This window comes from Mastigoproctus giganteus, chromosome 2 (genome assembly GCF_048544385.1).
Source record: "Mastigoproctus giganteus isolate SK-2022 chromosome 2, ASM4854438v1, whole genome shotgun sequence".
Classification (NCBI taxonomy): Eukaryota; Metazoa; Arthropoda; class Arachnida; order Uropygi; family Thelyphonidae; genus Mastigoproctus; species Mastigoproctus giganteus.
The window spans coordinates 67,524,209-67,546,832 of NC_143576.1; the positions used below are offsets into that span (position 1 = coordinate 67,524,209).

The 22,624-nt window shown below is 39.1% G+C and overlaps 1 protein-coding gene across 1 annotated transcript in view; it reads right to left on the reverse strand.

Annotated features, from left to right (window-relative positions):
- Nucleotides 1-21,714: 21,714 nt before the first annotated feature.
- Nucleotides 21,715-22,624, reverse strand: part of LOC150089325 (elongation factor-like GTPase 1) — a 549,838-nt gene continuing 548,928 nt past the window's right edge. Inside the window, exon 23 of the mRNA XM_090389043.1 lies at nt 21,715-22,003. Coding sequence (XP_090245169.1) covers nt 21,815-22,003 — 189 coding nt within the window. The 3' untranslated portion in view covers nt 21,715-21,814. The remainder of the gene's footprint in view (nt 22,004-22,624) is intronic.

Sequence of the window (22,624 nt, forward strand, 5' to 3'; positions counted from 1 at the left end):
TTTCCGTAACCAACCCTCCACGAAAAATCAATACGCGATGGGTAATTTCCGCCAATTTTTAGATTTTTAAAAAACAACTGCACATTATGGTTTCCTAAATTTGGCTTTTCTGGATTTTCTGAGTTAAACAGTGCCCAGTAGAGTCGTTTTAAACCACCCTTAAAAGGATCTATATCTTTCTCCCTTAACTGCGTGCACATATCCCGAATTTTTTTGTAATATATAGGAATTGTCTCTGCTTTTGGTCCTAGATAATTGCCGCCTTTAATTAAGGCTGTATTGAATCCCATAAAATATTTTATCAGTACCGCTACTAAATGGTTAGTTGCACCATATTAGCAACGTCCAGCAGTCTCTTACAGCTACACCTCAAATTAATTTTTGGAATACTTGTTCCCCCATCTTCCCACGGTAAAAATAAAAATTTCTGCGCTATCTCTTGCTGTTTTCCTCCCCATAGAAACTGAAAAGTTGGAACGTAAAATCGTCTCATTGTCCTAGCTGTGATTCCTGTTATAAACACCGTGTATAAGATTTTAGGAAGAATTACGGTTCTAACAATAATGGATTTGTTTTCAAAAGAAAATTGTCCCACTTCCCACTGTTTTAAACCTTCCCGTATTTTAGTGGTGAGCCCTCCTACAGGTAGCATGGGACTCTCTCTAAACTGAACTCCCAATATTTGAATCGATTTATCCGACTCCACTTCTCGTTGTGGTAAAGGCCGATGTACCCATTCCCCTAACAATTTGATCCTAGTTTTATCTTCGTTTATGTTTAACCTCGGCTTCTTACCAAAAGAAGTAACGAGTGACATTAATTCTTCCACGGCATAACTTGTAGTGAGAGTGGCGGTAACATCATCCGCATACACTATACATTTACACTGCTCTGCCGGCTTTGGCATCCCCTGAATGGCGTCAGTTCTGTCTATTCTTCCCAGTAGTGGTTCTGGTGCTAACGTAAATAACAAAGGACTAAGCGGACATCCTTGTTTAACTCCTCTATCAATTTTAATGTTTTTCGAAATTTCTCCATTTATCAAAAGTCGTGTGCTACTACGTGTATATAGATTTCTCAGGACTGTAAACAACTGAGATCCTATGTTCGTATCTTTAATTATAGAGAAAAGGTAGTCGTGTCCGATTATATCGAAAGCCTTTTCTAGGTCGATTGCCACTAACGCTAAATTGTACCTCTTTCGTTTCCGATATTCTAATATATCTTTTAATAGCCAAAGGTTTTATTCTATCCGCCTCCCAGGTATACCGCAGCACTGTGTGCTTCTAACTACCTGGGTTATGTCGCGTTTTAACTTAGCTGCCAAAATCTTTGCAAATATTTTGTAGTCACAATTAGCCAACGTTATTTTGATACCTTTCGTGTTTGATACCTTTCTTTCGCGTTATTTTGATACCTTTCTCCAGTTACCAATTTTCGTTAAATCCGGTCCAGGCTTCGGAATGAAAGTAGTATAGGCATTTAAAAAGCCTTCGGGTACAACCCATTCCTGAAAAAAATTGTTAAAGACGGCCAGAAGAATAGGCACTAACAAGTTCCAAAACTTTTTATAAAATTCAACCCCCAAACCATCCGGTCCCGGCACGCGTCGTAATTTTCATGATTTTTTTTTTTTATGAAAACCCCAAACACGAAAGGTATCAAAACCTATAGTACTTAGTACCGTGCATGGGTTAAAGGAGAAGTAGGGGGATGCCGGAAACTTTGCTCTAGAGACTAAACATGGGTTTCACCACTTCAAGCCTCCAATAAGCAAAGTGGTGGTATTTCACCGGTTGATGAAAGTCATAGTTAGATCTCCCATAATTATTTCCTGTCCTGTAATGCTTTTTGTTCGGGTGTGAATTGTCCAATCGTCCAAATGGAGTTGTCTCTCTCTCTTTTTTCTGAAAAGCAAGCTCTTTTTCATAGTAATTTACAAAACTATTCATAATAGTTTTGTAAATAGTTAGCGTTGTTGAATGTGTTATCATCGTCTTTAATTTCCTGAATTTCCTGACTAAGGCTAAATTGTTTAGCCTTAGTCTTCTTTGGTAAAACGCAGCTGAAGGACTATCAGCCTCCCTAAATTTCAGCTGTATTTTTCGTGCCTTTTCTTTCTCTTCTTCCAATATTATACCGTCAATCGCTTGTACTTCTGCTGTGCATTCAAAAGAAGAAGAACCCTCCTCGGTATGCCGGAGTAAAGCAAGAGGCAACACACAAGCCCATACCTAAAATTGGGAGAGAGGACACAGCATGGATGGAGACTAACCTACGGAAAGGGACTGATATATATTCTCAGTACCCATGCTAAAAATACCACAATAAAAAGGAATACATGCTGACTGCAGCACTGTCATTTCAGATAGTCATAACAATGGACATAAACTGTACATGTACCATAATAAACAGTACCAGGAACAAAAGACCAGTCAACCCCAACATGGCAAAAGTCTAAGACACAACAAGTGAGTAAGGGAAATGGAGAGTATACCCTATGCCACAGAAATATGACAATAACAAGAAGTAATGATTGCAACATGGAAAACAACAAAAATAAATTCAAGGGCATGGTACTGAACTACATCCTCAGTGCCCATGTTTCAGACAACACGGTGCACTTACCACACAAGTAGTTTAGCACCATTAAGAAAATACATGTTGACTACAATAGTACCTTCTTAGGGAACCTCAACAACGGTCATAAACCTTATATGTACCACAAATTATCAGTACCAGGCTCACTCAGACCAGTTAACCCTGTCAGTGCCTGGGCCTAGGGCACATCTGGTAGGTATAGGAAGCAGTGAATAATTGTCCTAGATCATGGTAGTAGTGAATAAGTGTCCTAGATCACAGTATGAACCACAAACTATTAGTGCCAAGCTCACTAAGACCAGTTAACCCTGCCAGTGCCTGGGCCCAAGGCTCATCTGGTAGGTATAGGAAGTAGTGAATATTTGTCCCAGATCACAGTAGCACTGCAAGAACAAGAAGGAATGATTGAGGCATAGAAGACAACAAGAAGGGAGGAAAGGGAAGGAAAGAGAGTAGAAGGAAAAGGGGAAGAAGAGAGACAGAATAAAATCAAGGGGCAGGTCACTGAATCACATTCCCAGTGCCCATGCCTCAGACAGCTCACCCTGCAAGCAGTTAAGTGCCAATGAGAACAAAGCAGGTTGACTGCAACACTGACATCACAAATTACACCAAGGGCCAAAAACTTTGTACCTCACATCAACAGTACCAGGCACAATAAGGCCAGTTAACCCTAACATTGCCAAAGCCAAAGGCCCATCAAGTGAGCAGAGGTAATGGGGTGAAATTCCCAGGTCACAATAGTATGACATGGACAACAAGCAAAGATTGAGACATGAACAACAACAAAGAAGAAGGGAAGGGGAAGAGAAGAAACTTTGTCCCCTCATTCCCACTCTTGGTCAGGATTGAGCCCTGCAAGAGATGGAATAGTACATCCTTCCCACTCTTGGCCAGGACTGAGCCCTGTGAGAGATGGGGTATAGGGATATTGAAAAGTAAATGATAGTCCTTATATTATTATAGTTTAATTTATTTTATTTATTTTATTTTAATATATTTTACTTTATTTATTTTAATTATCTTATTTTATTTTACTTTATTTTAATTGTTTTATTTATTTTATTTTACTTTACTTTATTTTAATTGTTTTATTTATTTTATTTTATTTTATTTTATTTCATATCTAAGGGGAAATAAAACCAAAAAAGTGTGCCCTGGTAATTCTGAGGGGACCTTCCCTGATGCATTACCCGGCCACACAGGATTAACTTGATGGGACATCAGACGTCCAAAAACTTAACCACAGGACCGGATCAGTCCGTGTCCTCTTAAGATACAGTAGATCCTGGCTGCCTCCATGTGGCTAGGGATGGGAGTGAGGGGCTGTGACACAAACCTGCCACAGCCCCCTGCTGCTAAATGCCAGGTGCCGGCTAACACACAACGCAAACACAACACTAATGCACACCTAATTACATATTTCATCTATAAGATGCATTTTTTTTTTTTTTTTTTTGTTTTGAGTTAAATATATACGTGAAATTTTGATGCTCTTTTAAGTTCTTTTCTAAGCCAGCAACTTGGCAAAAAGCCTAACAAACGGCGGATATAGGGGAAACCCTGGAAGCCGCTAATAACTTACAAATACACTTTATCTGTATACATGTCGCGAATGGATATATATGTGAGAATGTATATAAATTGTATATAAATCTTGTATCATGTATATATAAATGGATGTATATAAATCTTGAGAATGTATATAGAATTGTGTGTATAAATAAATGTAAATGTACTTCTGCTGTTGCCCTTTCATCCCCGCACCGTTGGTAAATTCTTTTTCTTGTAAGAGATCTTTCAGTCTATTTCTGCGTTGTTCGTTTCTTTCCTTAATCTTTGAGTAATAAAATGATTTAGCACTTTCTTTAATTTTCGTCCACATTTCCCACTCATTTCCACCTTGCTCTACTATCTTTTTAATAACTGTTGTAAAGTCCCAAATCCTCTCTATCCAGAACCTACTGGGTTGAGCTTCCAATAGCCTTTTCCCAGACTAACGTTTGTAAATAAATCTCCCTTCCACATTACTGCCATGTGATCTGAAACTTGTCGACCTCCCGCAAATTTCACATGCCGTATCATTGTTATCTTATTCTTCAACTGACTCGTTGCATAAGTGCGATCTATCCTAGTTCCTATATTGTTGGCTATTCTGGTGGCCACTCGTTTCCCCGGATTTTTTTCCCTCCAGACGTCTACCAAGTCCCATTTAGTACAAACCTCGATTAATTCACGAACCCCCCTGTACCATGATGCGGGGTAACCCCCCCACAATTTTGTCCATAATGGGGTCAGGAACGCAGTTCCAGTCCCCTGCCATTACAATCCACTGCACTCCCCCTCATATAGTTGCCCAATCTCTGAAACAGAGTTTTCCTTTCTAAAGTGGAATTTGGACTATAGACAAAAATCAGTCTAATTGTGCACCCCCCCCCCATAACTCCAATCCACTGCCAACACCCGACTTTCTGTACCCCTACCCGCCAGTCGTACAGTCCCTAAAATTGGAGGAACCACTACTATTCCCACCCCTGTGGATCGATTTGTCCCAAAACTCCAAAATCCAAACAACCGGTATCTGTTTTGAAACTGCTGGATGTCTGCTAAACTTGCGAAGTGGGTTTCTTGTAGAAACCAAATCTTCACCCCCATGTTCATCATAATTTGCCATATCATCCTTTGTTTGTTAACCGCTCTCAGCTCTCAGACCCTGTACATTTAACGACATAAATGTTATTCCGGACATTATGAGCAGAACTTTACTAGAACTTCTGCTAAGATATTCCTATGTTCAGCATTTAACTTTAATTTGTTATTGGTGAGCAACACAGTGAGAGCTCCAACATTCTTGTTTCTAATATTGGAAATACGAAATCTCCCAAGCGAACTGTATATTTACTACTTCACCCTCCTCGTTTTCATTCCAAAGAAAAATCGGTTCTCCTCGAGTTTTAACAATTTCCGCCAAGCTTCGCCTATATTCCCTGTATTCTTTTGTTTCCTACTACATTTAACCATTTTATTCCTTCGTATTCCCTCGTTTGTATGCCATCTGAATCCGAATCAGACCCCCAAAGTGTTTTGCAATCTTTCTTACCGCCTGACAAAATTAATACCTCTTCCCCCTCTATTTGTTTTGTTTCGGTCTCTTCTTGAATTTCCTCTGTTCCCCTTTTGCTCTTTTAGTTTTACCGCTTATTTCTTCCTTCTCTCCCCGCTTATGTACATTTTGTACTGTATTTTCCGCTTCCATATCCTCAGTTCGTTCCGCGTGATCCGATTGTGTTGCCGACATATCGTACCCTATTGTAAACGTTGGTGGGATTTCTTTAATCTGCATCTCACCCCTCTGTGCTACTATAGTTTCCACGCTCTCAGCGTTAGACATATTTTTTTGGCGGCTCGCTCGCTTTCTGCTGTCCTCCCCCACCAGAAACTCTTTCGGTAAACGTGCGTTCCGGGCATTGAATGAATTTATGCGTGGAAGCTCCGAATTTTTTACAATTATTAAAGCAGTTGGCCGTAATATGACCTGTGCCATTACAATTAAAACAACGTGATTTTTGGCATTCTGCTCCCAAATGGTCTTTACCTCCACATCTCAAACAAACTTTCTGAACTCCTGGGTAATTTATTAATAACCTATGACCCATCAAATCGATCGATGATGTTTGGCACAGGCGTTTTCATGTCAATATGAATTTGCACGGTACCTGTTTCTACGCCTGGCCATTCCTCATATTGTTTCCTGTGAATCTTAACAACCTTACCAAACTTGTTCAAAAAAGCTCTCGACAGGACTATTAGACATTTCTACCCGAAATCTGTCAATAGTAACCACTTTACGTATGTTACCAATTTGCACAGGTTTGATCATGACATTTCTAATAGAAAACCCTTTCAAAACCTTTTCTCTTGCCTCTATTGTTTTCAAGACCAACTGATATTTTTGCCTCGGTAATGGAGTTAACCCTTTTATCTCATGAACCAAAACAACCGGAGTCACTCCCCGCATTACCTCTCTAATTGGACAGACCTCTGTAGTCTGAAACTCCACTGTTCTTTCTCTAAAAAAGAGCTGTGCCATAATTAATCTCGGATTTTTAACTATTCATTTTCCTTACGGAAAATGAATAGTTAAAAATCCCGTGTCCTGCCTGACACCAGCAAAACGAAAAAAGAAAATACCTAACTTGGCAGAAATAAATTTCAAAGAAATGTAAAACAAAAGAAAATCAATAACTTACTACCCTGCTAAAGGAGGTTCCCCTCAGCTGAAAGGACCGCCGCTAACCTCTTGATGCGATCGGACACTTTCTTCAACCTTCAGAACGAGTAGAACACATCTGAACGAAACAATTCACAAACTAGCCTCTAGACTAGGGGTGGGCAACTTTTTTCGTCAGCGGGCCGAATGAAATTTTCGTATCATGATGCGGGCCGGAATAGATTGAACGATTTAATAAAAAAAAAATCAGAACCTAAAAAATGTTATATTACTTGAATTACCAAATTATTAATGTATTTTTTAAAAAAATATCCGAATGTCCAATTATCATTGAAAATGCGGCATTCGGCATCAATTTTTCTTTTTTTTTTAATTGGCTCATTTTATGGGCTATAAATTATATTAAATTAAAAATTGTAATAATTAGAAAAGGCATAAAACATAAAATATCTCGCACCAAAATTATTTTTTTCAATAAGAAGTCAAACCCAAAGGAACTTCGTTCGATCGATGCTACAATAATAATTAGGAAATAACTCTTTGACGCTGCGTAGAATCACTTGGTTACTGTTGTACTGGCCGCGATTCCCGATTGAACCGAATTAAGCCGAACGTTTACGGCGAGTGTAGTCAGGTATGGATTTTCTATATTTATGCATTTACCGAGGGGGGCCGGATTCAACATCGTCGCCGACCGGCTGTTGCCCACCCCCTGCTCTAGACGATCGTTTCGAAGCTATTGGGCTTCATCATCAATGGGCAGGCAGGTACCCTGGTAATACAACATGCCATCACGGTTGTGAAATCATATCCACAATATGAGAGATGCCAAGGGGTGTTGGTAAAAATGTAATTTGAAAATGAAATGCACAAGGCATAATTCTTATGGGTTTTGGTAATTAACTAAATAGTATCGGTGTAAATACATCATAGTTAACCTATAAATTTGAACTACGTAAGTAGCGTAGAAGGCATCTCATTGTGAAGGCAACGACAATATGACATACAATTAAAACGATGCCCTCTACGCTACTTACGTAGTTCAAATTTATGGGTTAACTATGGCGTATTTACACCGAAACTCCATTATTTTTCCTGGAAAATAATACTCCTGTTAGTTTAACAGAAGTTAAAACTAATTACTTGTGTCATCCTTTGATTTCCCTTTGTGAATTGGGGATACATTTGCACATCTCCAATCTGTGGGGACCTCCCCTAATAATAGACCCAATTTTGAGGGGAGCTGCAATGGCACAGGGAAATCGTCAGTGATACCGAGCACTTTCAATTTTCTGTTATGCAAGTGTGCATGCACACGTGCATTTGTATGCATATACATACATCGATGAGCCAAAACATTAAGCCCAGCGAGTCGTTATGCAAATCGAAGCAACTGCAGCGAACTATGGCGCATGCACGGGTCGGGACACAGTATAAAAAACACCTGATACTGAGCTCCGTTAGTCAGCATTACTCTTGTTTTTCAGATGGGAAAGGCCAGATGACTGGGTTAGCGCATATCCGAAATGGCATAGCCGGTGAGATGCTCATGGTCAGCTGTGGTTAGTACCTACTGAAAGTGGTCTGGAGAGTGAAAACCCATGAACCACTGGCGAGGTGTTGGACCACAGCTCATCGATGCTCTAGGTGAGCGATGGCTCTCCAGGATGGTAAGTGGCAGCAGAAGGGCAACTGTGGCACAACTCGGCGGTAACTGGAATGCTGGTGAGGGAGTAATGTGTCACAACACACAGTACATCAAACCCAGCTGGAAATGGGGCTGCATAGCCACACGCCGCTCAGAGTGCCCATGCTAACCACAGTTCAAAAGCGACAGCGCCTAAAATGGGCACACGAGCATCGAAACTGGACCTTGAGTGATTGGAAGAAGGTTGTCTGGTCCTACGAATCATGTTTCCTGTTGCACCATGTGGAAGGCCAGGTATGTGTGCATCGTTTACCTGGGGATGTGATGGTGCCTGGATGCACTGTGGGAAGAAACAAGCTGTGGCAGTAGTGGCATGATTTGTTTGGGTGTTCTGCTGGGATACACTGGGTCCAGTCACCCATATGCCGGACACTCTGACATCTACCACCTACCTAACATCCAGCAGGTATAGGTATGTTGAGGGTCTGACGGTTCCGGGGATTTCTCCCATCTCCGCGTATGTTCTATGTATCGAGTGACAGTACCCTGACTATGCCAGAGGTTTAAAAATAATGTATGGGTCATGTGGCATGTAGTTTGTTGTGCCCATTGTTCATCCAGCCTGTTGGCCGCCGGGGCCCCTAGTGGGACCCGGCGTTACCATACCTAGCGACGGGGACAACAGCTGGGTATACCAAGAGCCTAATTATACTCTGGCAGGTCCTGCCACTTACTTCCCTGGGATTTCAGTGACTAGAACCTAAAATAAAGGTTGCAGCTATCACGGTTGATTTAAGTAAAATTGCATTTAGAAAGCACTGCGTGGGGTTTTACGCTGAAAGAACTATTTCTAGAGAGTCTAAAGGGTCGGCCAAAATTTGATGTGATTTAAATTTGGACATGTGGGGCAGTCGCTGTACAAGAGAAAGTGATGGGACGGAGGGTGAAGATAGGGGGGATGAAATAGGAATAAGAGGGGTCATATTTTCACTCTGGTGGGGCATGCCCATGCCCCACCAGAGTGAAAATATGGGGAGGCGAGGAGAGAAGAGCAAATACTCCCCTCCCTGAGAAAAAAAAAAAACAAAGCCACATAAGGGAGTGCAATTTTCAGTTGCCAGTAGGTCATCCAAATCACCCTTGAGCCTTGTCTTTCTGTGGTATGGTGAGTTTTTTGTATGTCATGTACTTGACCTGCATTCTTTCTAATTGGGATGCCTTTGGTGTATTTCTATCATTGTTTTCCTTCTAGAAAATTGATCCTGGGCATATTGACTGAGTCCTTGTAGTCCTCTTGGGTGTCTAACAGTCTGGGTTCTTGGTTGTCTGGTATACATTGGATTTGCATTATTAGGCGTAGTCGTAGGTCGTCATACAAATCACACTCAAACATTGTCTTCAGGACTCGGAGTTGCCACAGGGACAGTCTGTGTTATCTACGATGCCAAGTCGGTGCAGTTTAGCTTTAAACGAGCCATGTCCTGTAAGGCGGCAGGTGGTATTTCGACCGGGGTGAAACCACACTGGCACCTTAGTGTACAGCTTGGTGAGTGGGGAGGAATCGTCTAGTCACTTTGCCCTTTTCTGTTGCTCAATCTCCTCTCTCAAATCTGGACGAGGTGGTCGGTGATTCTTCTCTTCTCGTGGTTGCGGTCATTAGTGAGGTCATACATTGTAGCCGATGTGTTTCTGGCAAGATGGTAGAGCAGATCACAGCAGGTAGCCTTGAGATCCAGGGGAGAATCCCTGCCAGGACTTGGAGGGCAGCCGTGCTAGTCATTCTAGTTGCTCTCGACATGGTAAGGATGGTCCTCTGAATAGTTTCTAGGATCCATTTATTCACTTCTAGTCCGGCCCTTGCGTACCAGACAGGGGAGCCATATGTGATGGCAGGGCTGAAGAGAGCTTTGTAGTAGAGAGACAGGGTAGTACGACTGAGTCCCCAGTCCCTGCGAGTGACTCTGGCGACGAGGGCCACATATCTTCTTATCTTTTGTTTAATATATTCCAGGTGTGGATGAAATTTAATTTTCTGTCCAGGATTATTCCTAGGTATTTAATCTGTTCGCACAGCTTAACTGTTTTGTTCTCAATCTTAATTTGTGGTGGTCTCCTTAAGTCTAGCGTACCTTTTAGCAGCACTGATTTTATCTTGTCGGGTGCTAGTTTGAGTAAGTGTAGCTTCGTCCAATTTAGCAGTTTTTGCAGGGCATCATTTGCTTGCATTTCTAGGGAGGATCTACTGTCAGCCTGGATGGTCAAGACCAAGTCATCTGCATAGGCCTGGGCCTCCACACCACCCAGATCCATGGCGACGAATTTGTCTAAGACAAAGTTCCACAGGAGCGGCCCCAAGACAGAACCCTGGGAGCAGCCCCTGCAGACTGGGCAACTGATGCATTTATATGGTGTGGTAACTTGCACTGCTCTATCATCCAGCGGGTGCGGGATTTTAGTGCGCTGAGCACTGACAGTGAATAATGGACCCAGACCAGGCTCCTCGAGCTTGGGACGGACATTAGGCAGCAGCTGCCTAGGTATTGGCTGCTCCCTAGTATGAAGAGGCCTGACACACTTTTTTCAGGCCTTTTCACAGAGGTTTTGTGCTGTCGCAGGTGATCAAGGTGGAGATAGGCATTTTCCTAGGCGCCACCCTGACTTAAGAATATAAAAATCTATCACCTAAAGATCATTGCTGACCAGGTACACCCTTTCATGGCACCGGTCTTCCCCTCTGTCGGTGCCGTCTTTCAGCAGGATAATGCACCATGCCACACCGCCCGGATTATTCGAGACTGGTTCGCGCAACTTGAGAAAGACTTAAACGTATTGCCCTGGCCTCCAAACCCCCAAGTTTCAATCCCATCGAGCATCTGTGGTTTGTTGGAACAAGAACTCCGATCTACGGCGTCTCAACCCTGGACCTTACAGGCCTCGCCGGGTACAAGCCGTTTTAGCTGCACGTGGAGGATTAACATCACGTTAGATAGGTGGTCATAATGTTTTGGCTCATCATTGCATGTGTGCACACATGCAGATACATATACAAGTACATGATACATACAATGTATTACTGTTGTTAGTTTGTTTGTTATTTGGTTTTTAGGAGGATTAGCAACTAAGGCCACATTGCTACAGGGATATGCAGTGGTCATTCCCCGGCCTTTCCGCAGCTTCTGTATTTGGTGGTCACCGTCTCGAACCCTGGTCTAATCAAGAAGCGTGTGCTACGCACTGCTGCTCCTGCCCACCTGGCTACGAAGGCGCAACAATGTGTTACAAATATATATATGCATATACTGATGTATGCGGGCACATATGCATACACGTATGTCGTGTCCTTGTGCATTTATGTATGCATGTGCACGCACCTTTAAATCGACATACAAGTTTTTAGAACACTCTCTTGTTCACGAGTACAACGTAGAAGTTTTTCACTCTTTTAACTTCTGTTATATGATAATCAAACTTGCCTAAAATGTAAGGCGCCTCCGTAGCCAGGTGGGCAGGAGCAGCAGTGCGTAGCACACGCTTCTTGATTAGACCGGGGTTAAGCCCGTGCCCACCAAATACGGAGGATGGGGAAAGGTCAGGGAATGACCACCGCATATCCCCGGAGCAATATGGCCTTAGTTGTTAGTGCTCCTAAAAACCAAATAACGACAAACAAACTAAAATGTAAAGCGATGTGCAGCTTACTTAACTTCTTTCATTCTGATTTTATTGTTATTAGCAATATGGTGCAAGGAAGCCTGAGGTTTATGCTGCACCAGACAAAAAAAAAAAAAAATTTCTGAATTACACTGAGACAGAGAGAGAAAGAAGAATGACGATATCCAGGTCAGAACCCTGGGTGTGCCAAGACCATACTCACCAGATACGAGCCTCTGAGTTTCTAATATGAATAAAATTTCCAGCGCCATAGTTCTTGTGAAATTTCTAGCTTTGTTATCATAAAAATTGAGAATTACAAAATTATGTACAGTAGAACCCGGATAAGAAATTCCTGCATAAGAAACTAAACCCTGTACAATACTAGGTTTGATATCTTAAACTTTCAACCCTATATATTGTAATGTTTTATTTCCCTCGTAAGAAGTTTCCCGGGCAAAAAAGCATTCCCGCATAAAAAGTACGCGATAAAGCATACAGAGTGTATTATTATAATGACGTTTCCCACTTAATAATTTTTTTTTTTTAAATATAGAAATTCATTCATAGTGTGTCCGATTTTCCTGAGTCAGTGTTGAAATGTGTTAGGGAAATTGATTTATTATGTATGAAACTCTCCCCAAAAATATTTTAAGCAGTTTTCACTGGATTTGAACTGGACCTTGAAAAAAAATTATAAACATTTCTTACAGTTTTTTTTTTTTTTTTGTATGAGTTTTTTTTTTCCTCAAGTATCAACATCAATTGCAAAAAATGAATGTTAAGCATTCATAAATACCGCATTTCAAACCACCCTCGTAGCTATACAATACAGTGTACCTCCGCTTACGATATTAATCCGTTCCAGGAACACCACCGGATCATGAAAATATCGTAATGTGAACCCAACAACACATTGTTTTTTTTTTTTTGTTATTCGTTCCAAGATCTCGGAAGTTGAAATTTTCGCTATATAACTAAGCTATTTATGTCTCTAAAAGGTGATTTTTTTGTAATGAAAATTATATTAGTTACCAATTCAAATAATTAAAATGCACAACACTGTCATCTTTATCATATGTTCCGGTATAAGAATCAATTTTGAATGCCTTTGTGATATTTTTCTAAAACACATTTCTGGAGGTCACTACCATAAACAATAAAAACAATTTGCACTTTCCGGTTTATTTAGCTTTTGTTAGTGCAATCAAATTATAAAGGGATAGTAAACTCGATGTTATTGCATTTAAATACCGATAATTGCAATTGTGTGGGTTTTTACGCTATTATGGTGAAATGCGTTCCTCTTCACTGAAATCTTCGATCATATAAAAAACATAAATAAATTTTCAAATTTTTTTCTTCTTTCCAAGATTGGTTTTCGCATCGCTTTGTGCCTGAAGTAAAACAATATTGTGAAGATAAAAATATTCCTTTTCGGGTGATTCTTATTTTAGATAATGCACCTGCCACTCACCATTTCTGCGACATCACCACCCTAATATCAAAATAATTTTTTTGCCACCAAATGCGATACCACTTTTTCAGCCAATGGACCAGGGCGTTATTTAAACGTTTAAAGCGTTCATTATCTTCAAAAGACATTTGACATGCTAATTAATGCAACTGATAATGAGGGGGGGGGGGTCCAACTGTTAAAAGAATTTTGGAAATAATTCCATATTTTAGATGCAAATAAAATAATACAACGAACCTGGAACAAAATTACAGAGAACTTGAAGGATGTTTGGAATAAACTGTGTCCTCAGTTTATTGATAATTATGAAGGATTTCAAGAACCAGCAGAGATCGTAAAAAACGAAAGAGAAGCAGATTGTTAACCAATTGCCGCTTGACGTTTCTTCCCACTTTTTTTTTTTTTTTTTTTTTAGGAGCATTAGCAACTAAGGCCATATTGCTCCGGGAATATGCGGTGGTCATTCCCTGACCTTTCCGCATCCTCCTTATTTGGTGGTGATGGGCTCGAACCCCGGTCTAATCAAGAAGCGTGTGCTACGCACTTCTGCTCCTTCCCACCTGGCTACGGAGGCACCCTTCTTCAACTGGTGTCACTAATCTGTTTCAAGCACACAATGGAGAGCTCACAAATGAAGACCTCTTTGAAATAGCAAAATGTGAACAAGCTGAGGAAGAAGAAGATTTCACAGCTGAAACTCCTGTTCGTTCCTTCACTCTCAAGGGGATAGACGAAGCTTTTCAACACACAGAAAAAGAAATTCAGATTTTCGATTCACAAGGTTCAAATATGGAGCATACTAGGAAAGTTTCTACCGATTTAAAAAATGTTTATGCATGCTATCGTGAAATTTATAAAGAAAAGAGAAGGCTATCTTGGAAACAAACGCCTCTTGACGCATTTCTGAAGAAGACGCCTCCTTGTGCCTCCAACAAACCAACAACGAGCGACGAGACAACAGACCAACAATGAGTGAACAACGAGTGTGCATTTAGTCCATGATGATGAAGAATAATCATTCTTTAATAACATTCTTTAATTTGTAAGTCAGAAATAATTTCTTAATTATTATAATTTGCTTGATTTTAGAAGCTATGTTTTTATATCTTTGGACAAATCAATCATTGTTTAAGCATAAACTAATTATCTAACTAATTTCATTGTTGAGTACGTAACCCCTGATTTTAACATTACGTCTATGGCTAGGGGAAAAATATTCCTGCTTTACATGTTTTCGCTTTACGAGCGCGCGGAGGAACGAATTAACGTAAAATCGGGAACTACTTGTATTGTAATTGATTTATCATTCTCATTACCTTTTTCTCATTACATCATTTTTATTATTTTGAAATCTTATTAAATCATGACTAATAAATATTGTTTTGCACTAAATTACAATTTTTATTCTTGATACTTTTCCTACATTTCATATGATTAGCTTTATGCCACAGAAATGAGTTTTAAGGTAAGCTTCAAATAAATTCTTTTCGCATGTTTTTTCATCAAAATTGGTCAGAACAAGGAGACCATATTAAGGTTATCCAGGGAGCAGAAATGTCTCGTCTATCACCGCAGGCCTGGCGTAATTTTCATGGGTAATGTCAGTAATTTGACTTAAAAATTAGTATACTACCTAAGGTACTATTAGTAGACATACCGGGGCATTCAGTTACTTATTATATTATAATCACATAGAGACCGAGAATGAACCTTCGACAAGAGCACTTCTCTTCTTGACACCGGTTTTTTTTTTTTTTTTCTTCATTTTTTTAATGCCCTGTATCGGGTATTTCACTGGAATGCATTTCAGGATAGGTAGTACACCTTTTAATTGGGTACACACAGTTTCTCTCCTTTTTATTTTTAATCTCTCCATATAAAAACTTGGTTGTGTGGACTTAGAGGCGAGTTATTTAGTTAATGCATTTCTTTTACGAAAGCAGAATAAGAATCGGATATAGAAAGCAGTGGAACGTTTGGATCACTACACACAACTAAAAATGTAAAGACAATTTAGGTAATTTATAATACCCTAACAATGAATTTAAATGGTCTTTAGACATTGAAGCTGAGTGTACACAGCTAGTTAGTTAGGTTATTTGGTTTTTAGGAGCATTAGCAACTAAGGGCATATTGCTCCGGGATATGCGGTGGTCATTCCCTGACCTTTCCGCATCCGGTGGTGACGGGCTCGAACTCCGGTCTAATCAAGAAGGGTATGCTACTCACTGCTGCTCCTTCCCACCTGGCTACGGAGGCGCCAGTATACAGCAAAAATGAAAATGAGCATGAGAGGGATTTGGTTCAGTCACTAAAATGACATATGAACTGTAGCAAAAGTGAATGCCTTGTGGATAAGTCTGGTTAGCGATTCGTATGCGAGATACGTTCAAGTTATAAGGTTTTCAAATTTATTTCTCACAAAATAATCAAAGTATACGCGCCTGATTGCTTTTATTCTAACTGCCAATTAGTTCTGAATGTTTTCAGAAGATGGCAGCACAATGCAGTATGTCACTGCATTGTGCATCATCTTTCACTCGTCGCGATCCGATTTTTACATCTCACCCGAAAGCTCCAATTGAAATCCATTGGGAAATGTCAGAAGTGTCCTTATGTTCGTAGCTGGGTACTGAGTTTCGTGAAGAGCGGGAGTCTTGCGAGAACGAAGCACGTGAACCAATCGTTCCAAGTCCAATATCGGTCGAGTTGAGGAAATGGTTTTGGGTGACAGAAGATCAACAGTGGATGAAATTACAACAGCTACAGCCATTTCTGTTGGGTCCATGCATACCATACTCCACGAAGATCTCAGAATGTGCAAGGTGTCAGGTTGGTGGGTTCCACGGCAGCTTTCGAAAGAACAAAAAGACAATCGTGCCCAAGGCGGGATTTCCCATTAGGCTCCATAGGTGTAGTGCCTAGGGCCTACGAAGGAAGGGAAAAAATAAAATAAAAATAATAATAAATAAAAGTTTTCGAGAGCCATTTCTACGCGTGATATTTGCAATCGACTCTAGGAGCTTCAATTCAATATGCATACGTTGTCTAGCGATTGTTCTCGAAACTAGAAGAATCGAAGTGATGGTCGCTACATCAGTTGAGGTGGTTTATCATTTATTATAGTTGAAACTTGAGTCATTAATTGACGTGATTCGCAATCAAAGTCTTAAAATAGAAGAAATCCCCCCCCCCCCCTAGCACATATCGGAATAAAAGTGCCTAGGGCCTACGAACACAAAAATCCAGCCCTGATCTTGTCAACTTCAACCCATGAAGCGTTGCACATTCTGGAAATGTGCAAATTTTTTTTTTAAAGAAAACAAAGCTGAAGTTACCCCAGAACTTCCATACTCGCCTGACCTTGCGCGCGGGTGCATAAGTACACGTGCCTTGAGTGACCGGGGTTAAAGCCCGTGACTACTAAATACGGTGCTGTTCCTTGTATTCTGTTATCTTGTGAACTCCTCTGACCGTTTGGTAGTCCCGGAGTATAAACAGAATTTTTTTTTAATGACTTTTGGTTGCCTCCAACGATGAGGGATGCTCTTTGTGGCAGAAGGTTTCCCAACCGACAAGCAGCTACTTCTGCTATTTACCAGTAGGCAGAACACAGCTCCAAAGGAAGCTTTGCTGCGACCTTCACAGTTTGGAAGAACATCTGCGAAAAATGTCTGCATCTTCTAGGAGACTATGTTGAAAAGTGAGTTAAGTGCAACCTTTACGTCTTGTGTAATTTATGAGAAATAAATTTGGAGACCTTATAACTTGAATGCACCTTGTATACGACCGTTCTCTACTTAAAAAAAAAAAAAAAAAAAAGAGAGAAAGAAAAGAAATTCCAAATTATCATTTATACTAGGGAAATAATTATTCAATAACATGTTAATTATTCCGCATCTAAATATTAGAAGCGTTGGCCGTTTGAGATAGAGTATACTGAGTTACATTATTTCATGATAAATAAAAAAAAAAAAAAAAAACGCAGGTCGCTTTGAACCGAAAGCATAACATATTAGAAGCCATTTGTGATTAGCATAAACATTCATCAAGTCTTTTTCTATCGCACAGGGGGGAAAAAGAAAATCCAGTTTTCCACAAAATACTCATCCCTCAGGAGCAGCAATTTTCATACCTTTTAGATTGTAGGCCTGGCCTTCATAATTTATCTTGATAAATTATCTGACTGTTCGTGCTAAATTGACTTTACAGTTTCCTGTTGAACAGATCTGATTTTCAGTTCTATTATCAACCTTATGAATGAGAGCTGGACTGATGTCTTGCTTATCAAGTTCCTAAGATGTTACAAAACAATTTTTTACCGAATTAATAATAATAATAATAAACAGAAGCATTACACAAATAATGCGAAAAAGGCTACAGAAAAAGCATCCCTATATATTAGCAAGGAGGAAAATAACGACTGCGTGAAGTGTTTTGTAATACTTATTATATTCACTGCTAAATCGTGATGAAATTAATTACTAAAGATAATTCAAATAATTAATTATTTTAATTCGATTACTGTACAAACGAAAACTGTGGCAACGAAAAAAATTTGTAAACATAAAAGCAATTTCAGGAGAAAATCTGGTAGTCTGAACACTTTCATTTTCATTGAGGGCGAACCATTTGTTTTAACACCGAAAAATTCAGGACAAGAGGTATTAGTGATAGGAATATTAGTATTAGCAATGGCCACATGGTGCAATGGCATACTGCACCAGCCAGAAAAAAAATTAAAAAAATAAATAAAGAATAAAATAATACGAATAAAATTTTAAAAATAATAATAATAAAAGAAAATGAAATAGACAATCTATGCGTGTCCCTCCACCCGTACGTAATTATTCAGCTGACCTTTGAATTTCCCCAAACTCTCAGCCTCTACCACCCACGTAGGTAACTTATAACTCGCTGGCTAAAATAAAACTTGAAACGTATATATCAAACATGTACTAATTAATTTACTAAATTAGTCGCTTTTACAGTACGACATACCTGCTACTTTAAATTGTACTTTTAAAATTCGATTCAGTTGCTGAATAAACAGTAAAACTTCACTAATTCGGGCAGTCTATAATTCAGACTGTCTTCTCCTTTTTTATATATGTATTTTACAAAATGGTTTCACAATCACTTTGTGATTGTGAAACCATTTTGTGACTGTTAGATAATGCACCTTCACATCCTCCCACTGAAATTTTATCAAGCGACGATCGCAATATAAAGTGGCTTTTCGTAGCTTCCAATACCACTGGTATAGAGTACTCTGTACTAGTGGTTCCCATCTTTTGTCACCCAAGTCACGCCTGAAGTTAAAAGACGCATATTCACGGCACACCTAAATAGTAATTGCCATTGAACTCAATAGTGTTTTACCTATTCTCGCGGCACATCAACGTGCCGAGGCACACGGTTTTTGGGAACCACTGCTCTATACAATACTCGAGTGTCAACGTTTGTATCGCTGGAAACAATTTAAGAGTTTGATTTTTTTTTTTTTTTTTTTTTTTTTGTACGATTCTGATGAGTAGACCACGGGGGCAATATTCAAAACGATCACATAAAAAGTGCTACATACAAGTGGGCTGCAAGTTGCAATGAAACAAACGAGCATTCATTCTAGTATTTGCAATCCAGTGATTGTGAACTGTTCGAATGCATGTCGTTGTGTCGGAGTGCAAACAGGAATTTAAAAATAACACGCTAACACCTTATCTCCTTTGTGCAAAATCTAAGACAACCAACTAACAAAGTACTAAGGCAACTAAGGCCACGAGTTATGAATAATAGTATAAAAGGATTGGTGATTTAAGTGATTTTGTCGGTGTTAAAAAAAAAAAAAAAAAAAAAATGTAGAGGTGGAAGAAGACATCACTGAGGTTCGTGGAACCATGTTGAAAATAATAATGCTCGTTTTAATTTAGAAACAGCTACTTTTGAACACGCAAAAATTGCAGCTGAGGTGAGTAACCGTTTCCAGCAGCAAGGTACGACACCGTTATTTCCAATTATTTACTGCTGGTAAAGCATATCACATTTATTTAAAGTGTCACAGCGTTGATCTGAAAAAATAAATAAGATCAGCAATGTGTTAAAACTTAAAACACATTTTGTATCATTGAGATCGCAGAATTTTCAATCTTCTGTAGATGCAATCAATTCTTGAGCCCACGGTTTATTTTTCTCAGCGGAAGTCCTCTTCCCTCCTTATTCACATGGTTCAAGGCTTGAACTTTAAGCACTCTCGGGCTAGGGCTAGTATAGCTCAAAGGTATATGGCGCCCATAGGCCACACTGACTGATGGGCCCCCCCTCCTGCCGATGCAAAGCTTTTCATTTTTTAGAATGATTAATTTTATTCACTTACAAAAAGTATATCAATAGCAATATAATTATGTAAATTAGCAAATTATGAATTTAATATTGTTTGTTTTTGGGAGGAGGGGGATCGGCGTTTGGCGCCCCTAGGCAGTGCCTGAACGACCTTGCCCTAAAGCCTATGTACACGTAAACTATACTGTAATATTAGTAAATTTTGGGCGCAATCCCAATGTTCCTCCCCTAATGGGCCGTGCTTATTTATCTCTTCTTCAAGAATATCCAAAAGTACAGCAACATAAAAAAATATAAAAGTATCTTTTTAAAAGATACTTTTCATATCCACTTAGTATCAATACGCTTGTGTGGCGTCTGAGACATTTTTGTTACAAGTATAAAAAATTATGTTTTAACTTTTTTTTTTTTTTTTTTTAATAACAAATCAACTCAATAACAAATTACCGAGCAAAAATAAACGAGAGGAACCAATAACAATAATAATGTTTTTATCGCATTTCTCAGAAATTTCCTTCATCGCTCAGCCTTCACATTAAAACACAGGCGCTCACCTGGAGTCTGCGAGACGTCATGAACTGTAAAACACGTCACAAGACGTCTTTTACTCAGTTGTTTTTTGTTTAGTCGGTGAAAATTGGTTTATTCGACAACTCTTTTTTAGCACCTCACGAATTCCAGGCGAAAATGGGAGTTGAGTACAAGAATGACAGACTTATCGCTCGCCTGCTATTCATTAAACACCGAAATATAAATTATTTTTTCGTAATTCACTATATATCGAAATGAAAACAGAAAATACGGTATGATTATTTAGAAAATATTCGTGTGGAAAGGTAGCCGAAAGGATTTGATTTCACTTCCAAAATTCAAACCAAGTGACGTGTTAGACGTCACATTAGCGACGGAAGGTTTTAATTAATTATACTTGCTTTTTAGAATTCTGGGGGTACAGCTGAGCATTTTGTGACTGTCCACGAAAAAAAAAAAAAAAAAAACCTGCTCCTCAGCTAAAAGGGAACAAACATTCTAAAGTTCAAAAAGCATTTAAACTTTATATTATAAAACGAAAAACCATTTCATACTGGTCAACCAAGCCGCAGCCAGCATTCAAATTTTTTCCATTCACAATTTTAATTCGAAAGTTGTTGGAATTTAAAAAAACACCAAAAAAAAAAAAAAAAACACAACTCATATCAATGTGTTTTTCCGTCTAGAATGGCTCATATGTATTTTGTCCAACTAGAATGACCTGTATAATTTACGACTCCCCGAAGCATCTCTCCGAAACCCCCTGGGGAGCCTATAGAGATGTTTCAGGGGATGCACAAATAATCTCCGGACATAGAGGGTGAAAAATATTAGAAAACACAGTAAAGCGTGGGGGCTTGCGAAAATAAAAAAAAAAAAAAAAAAAAAGGGAGAGGGACTCATGCCACTAAAATTTAAGATATTGGCCAATTCGTAATGTCATTAATGATAAAAAAAAAAAAAAAGTATACAGATATCATTTATAATGTTGCCTGGAAGCATGTTTTTCTCCTCCTGAATTCGCCCTTAAAAAAAAAAAAAATAAAGAAATAATTAAAAAAATAAGGCTGCTCACCACTGGCTAAGAACGATAGCCCTTTTTAGCGTTCATGAGAACATAGTAAGAAGTGGGCAATTGTACATTATTTAAAATAATGAACATATATATATTTTTTAATTTAGTTAAATATATACTACAAAATTTATTTCTCTCTACTATACAAGCAAAGCTATACAGTATGATCCCACACAACGGCAAAACCAGGAGCGTTACGGGGAAGTGACGGAAGTTCAACAGTCGATGGCAAACACTTCAAAACAAATTAATTAATGCGATTTACTTATTTCTTGTTAACGTACGCTGCTTTTCAGCATGCTCAACAATCTTCTCATCTACGGGAAGGCCTTTTCTTCTTCGAACAGAATTCATGTATTTCCGAGCACGGTTTTCAGTGTCCGCTTTCTCTCCAAAGTGCAAGTACTCCTCTTCGGTGTTAGGCACCCAATATGGATCAACGTCCACTACCTAAAAAGAATAAAACTAAATTAGAGCTAGCAATGTACAATCTATACAAACACCATAAGGTAAGAGTCAAGTATAAGCAACATGGAAAACGAAGAAAGAGGAGAGAAAATTAAATGGATCACTGTACTCGTATATCGAAGTGAAAATAGAAAATACTATGATCAACTTCCGAATAACTATTCAGAAATTTAAATGACAATTTGGATATTTCACTGTAAATCTGCCAAAGGTTGGAAATAAAATGCCACTCCTCAGATGGAGGCAGCTTCTCACCAAATACCACCACATTTTTAAGTCGAATTCTTTTAAAAACGTAATCTGCCACTGATTCATAAAGTCATTTTTCAGAAAGACCTATTGGCGCATATCGTTTGAACTTTGATTTTACACGCTGGCTAAGAAGTTTAGTTTAAATGAGTATACAGTATTTGAATTTAAAATGTAATAAATGTCAGCGAAATTTATATTTATTTGATTGCGCTAAGTTATTGCAGTTTACAACTGGATTTCAATTTGATCCAGTTGTAAACTGCAATAACTGGATTTCAATTTGATCCAGTTGTACTCTGCAAGTAAGCGAAACTGAGTTGTGAAACTGTCAATAATACTATTAGCGCTAAG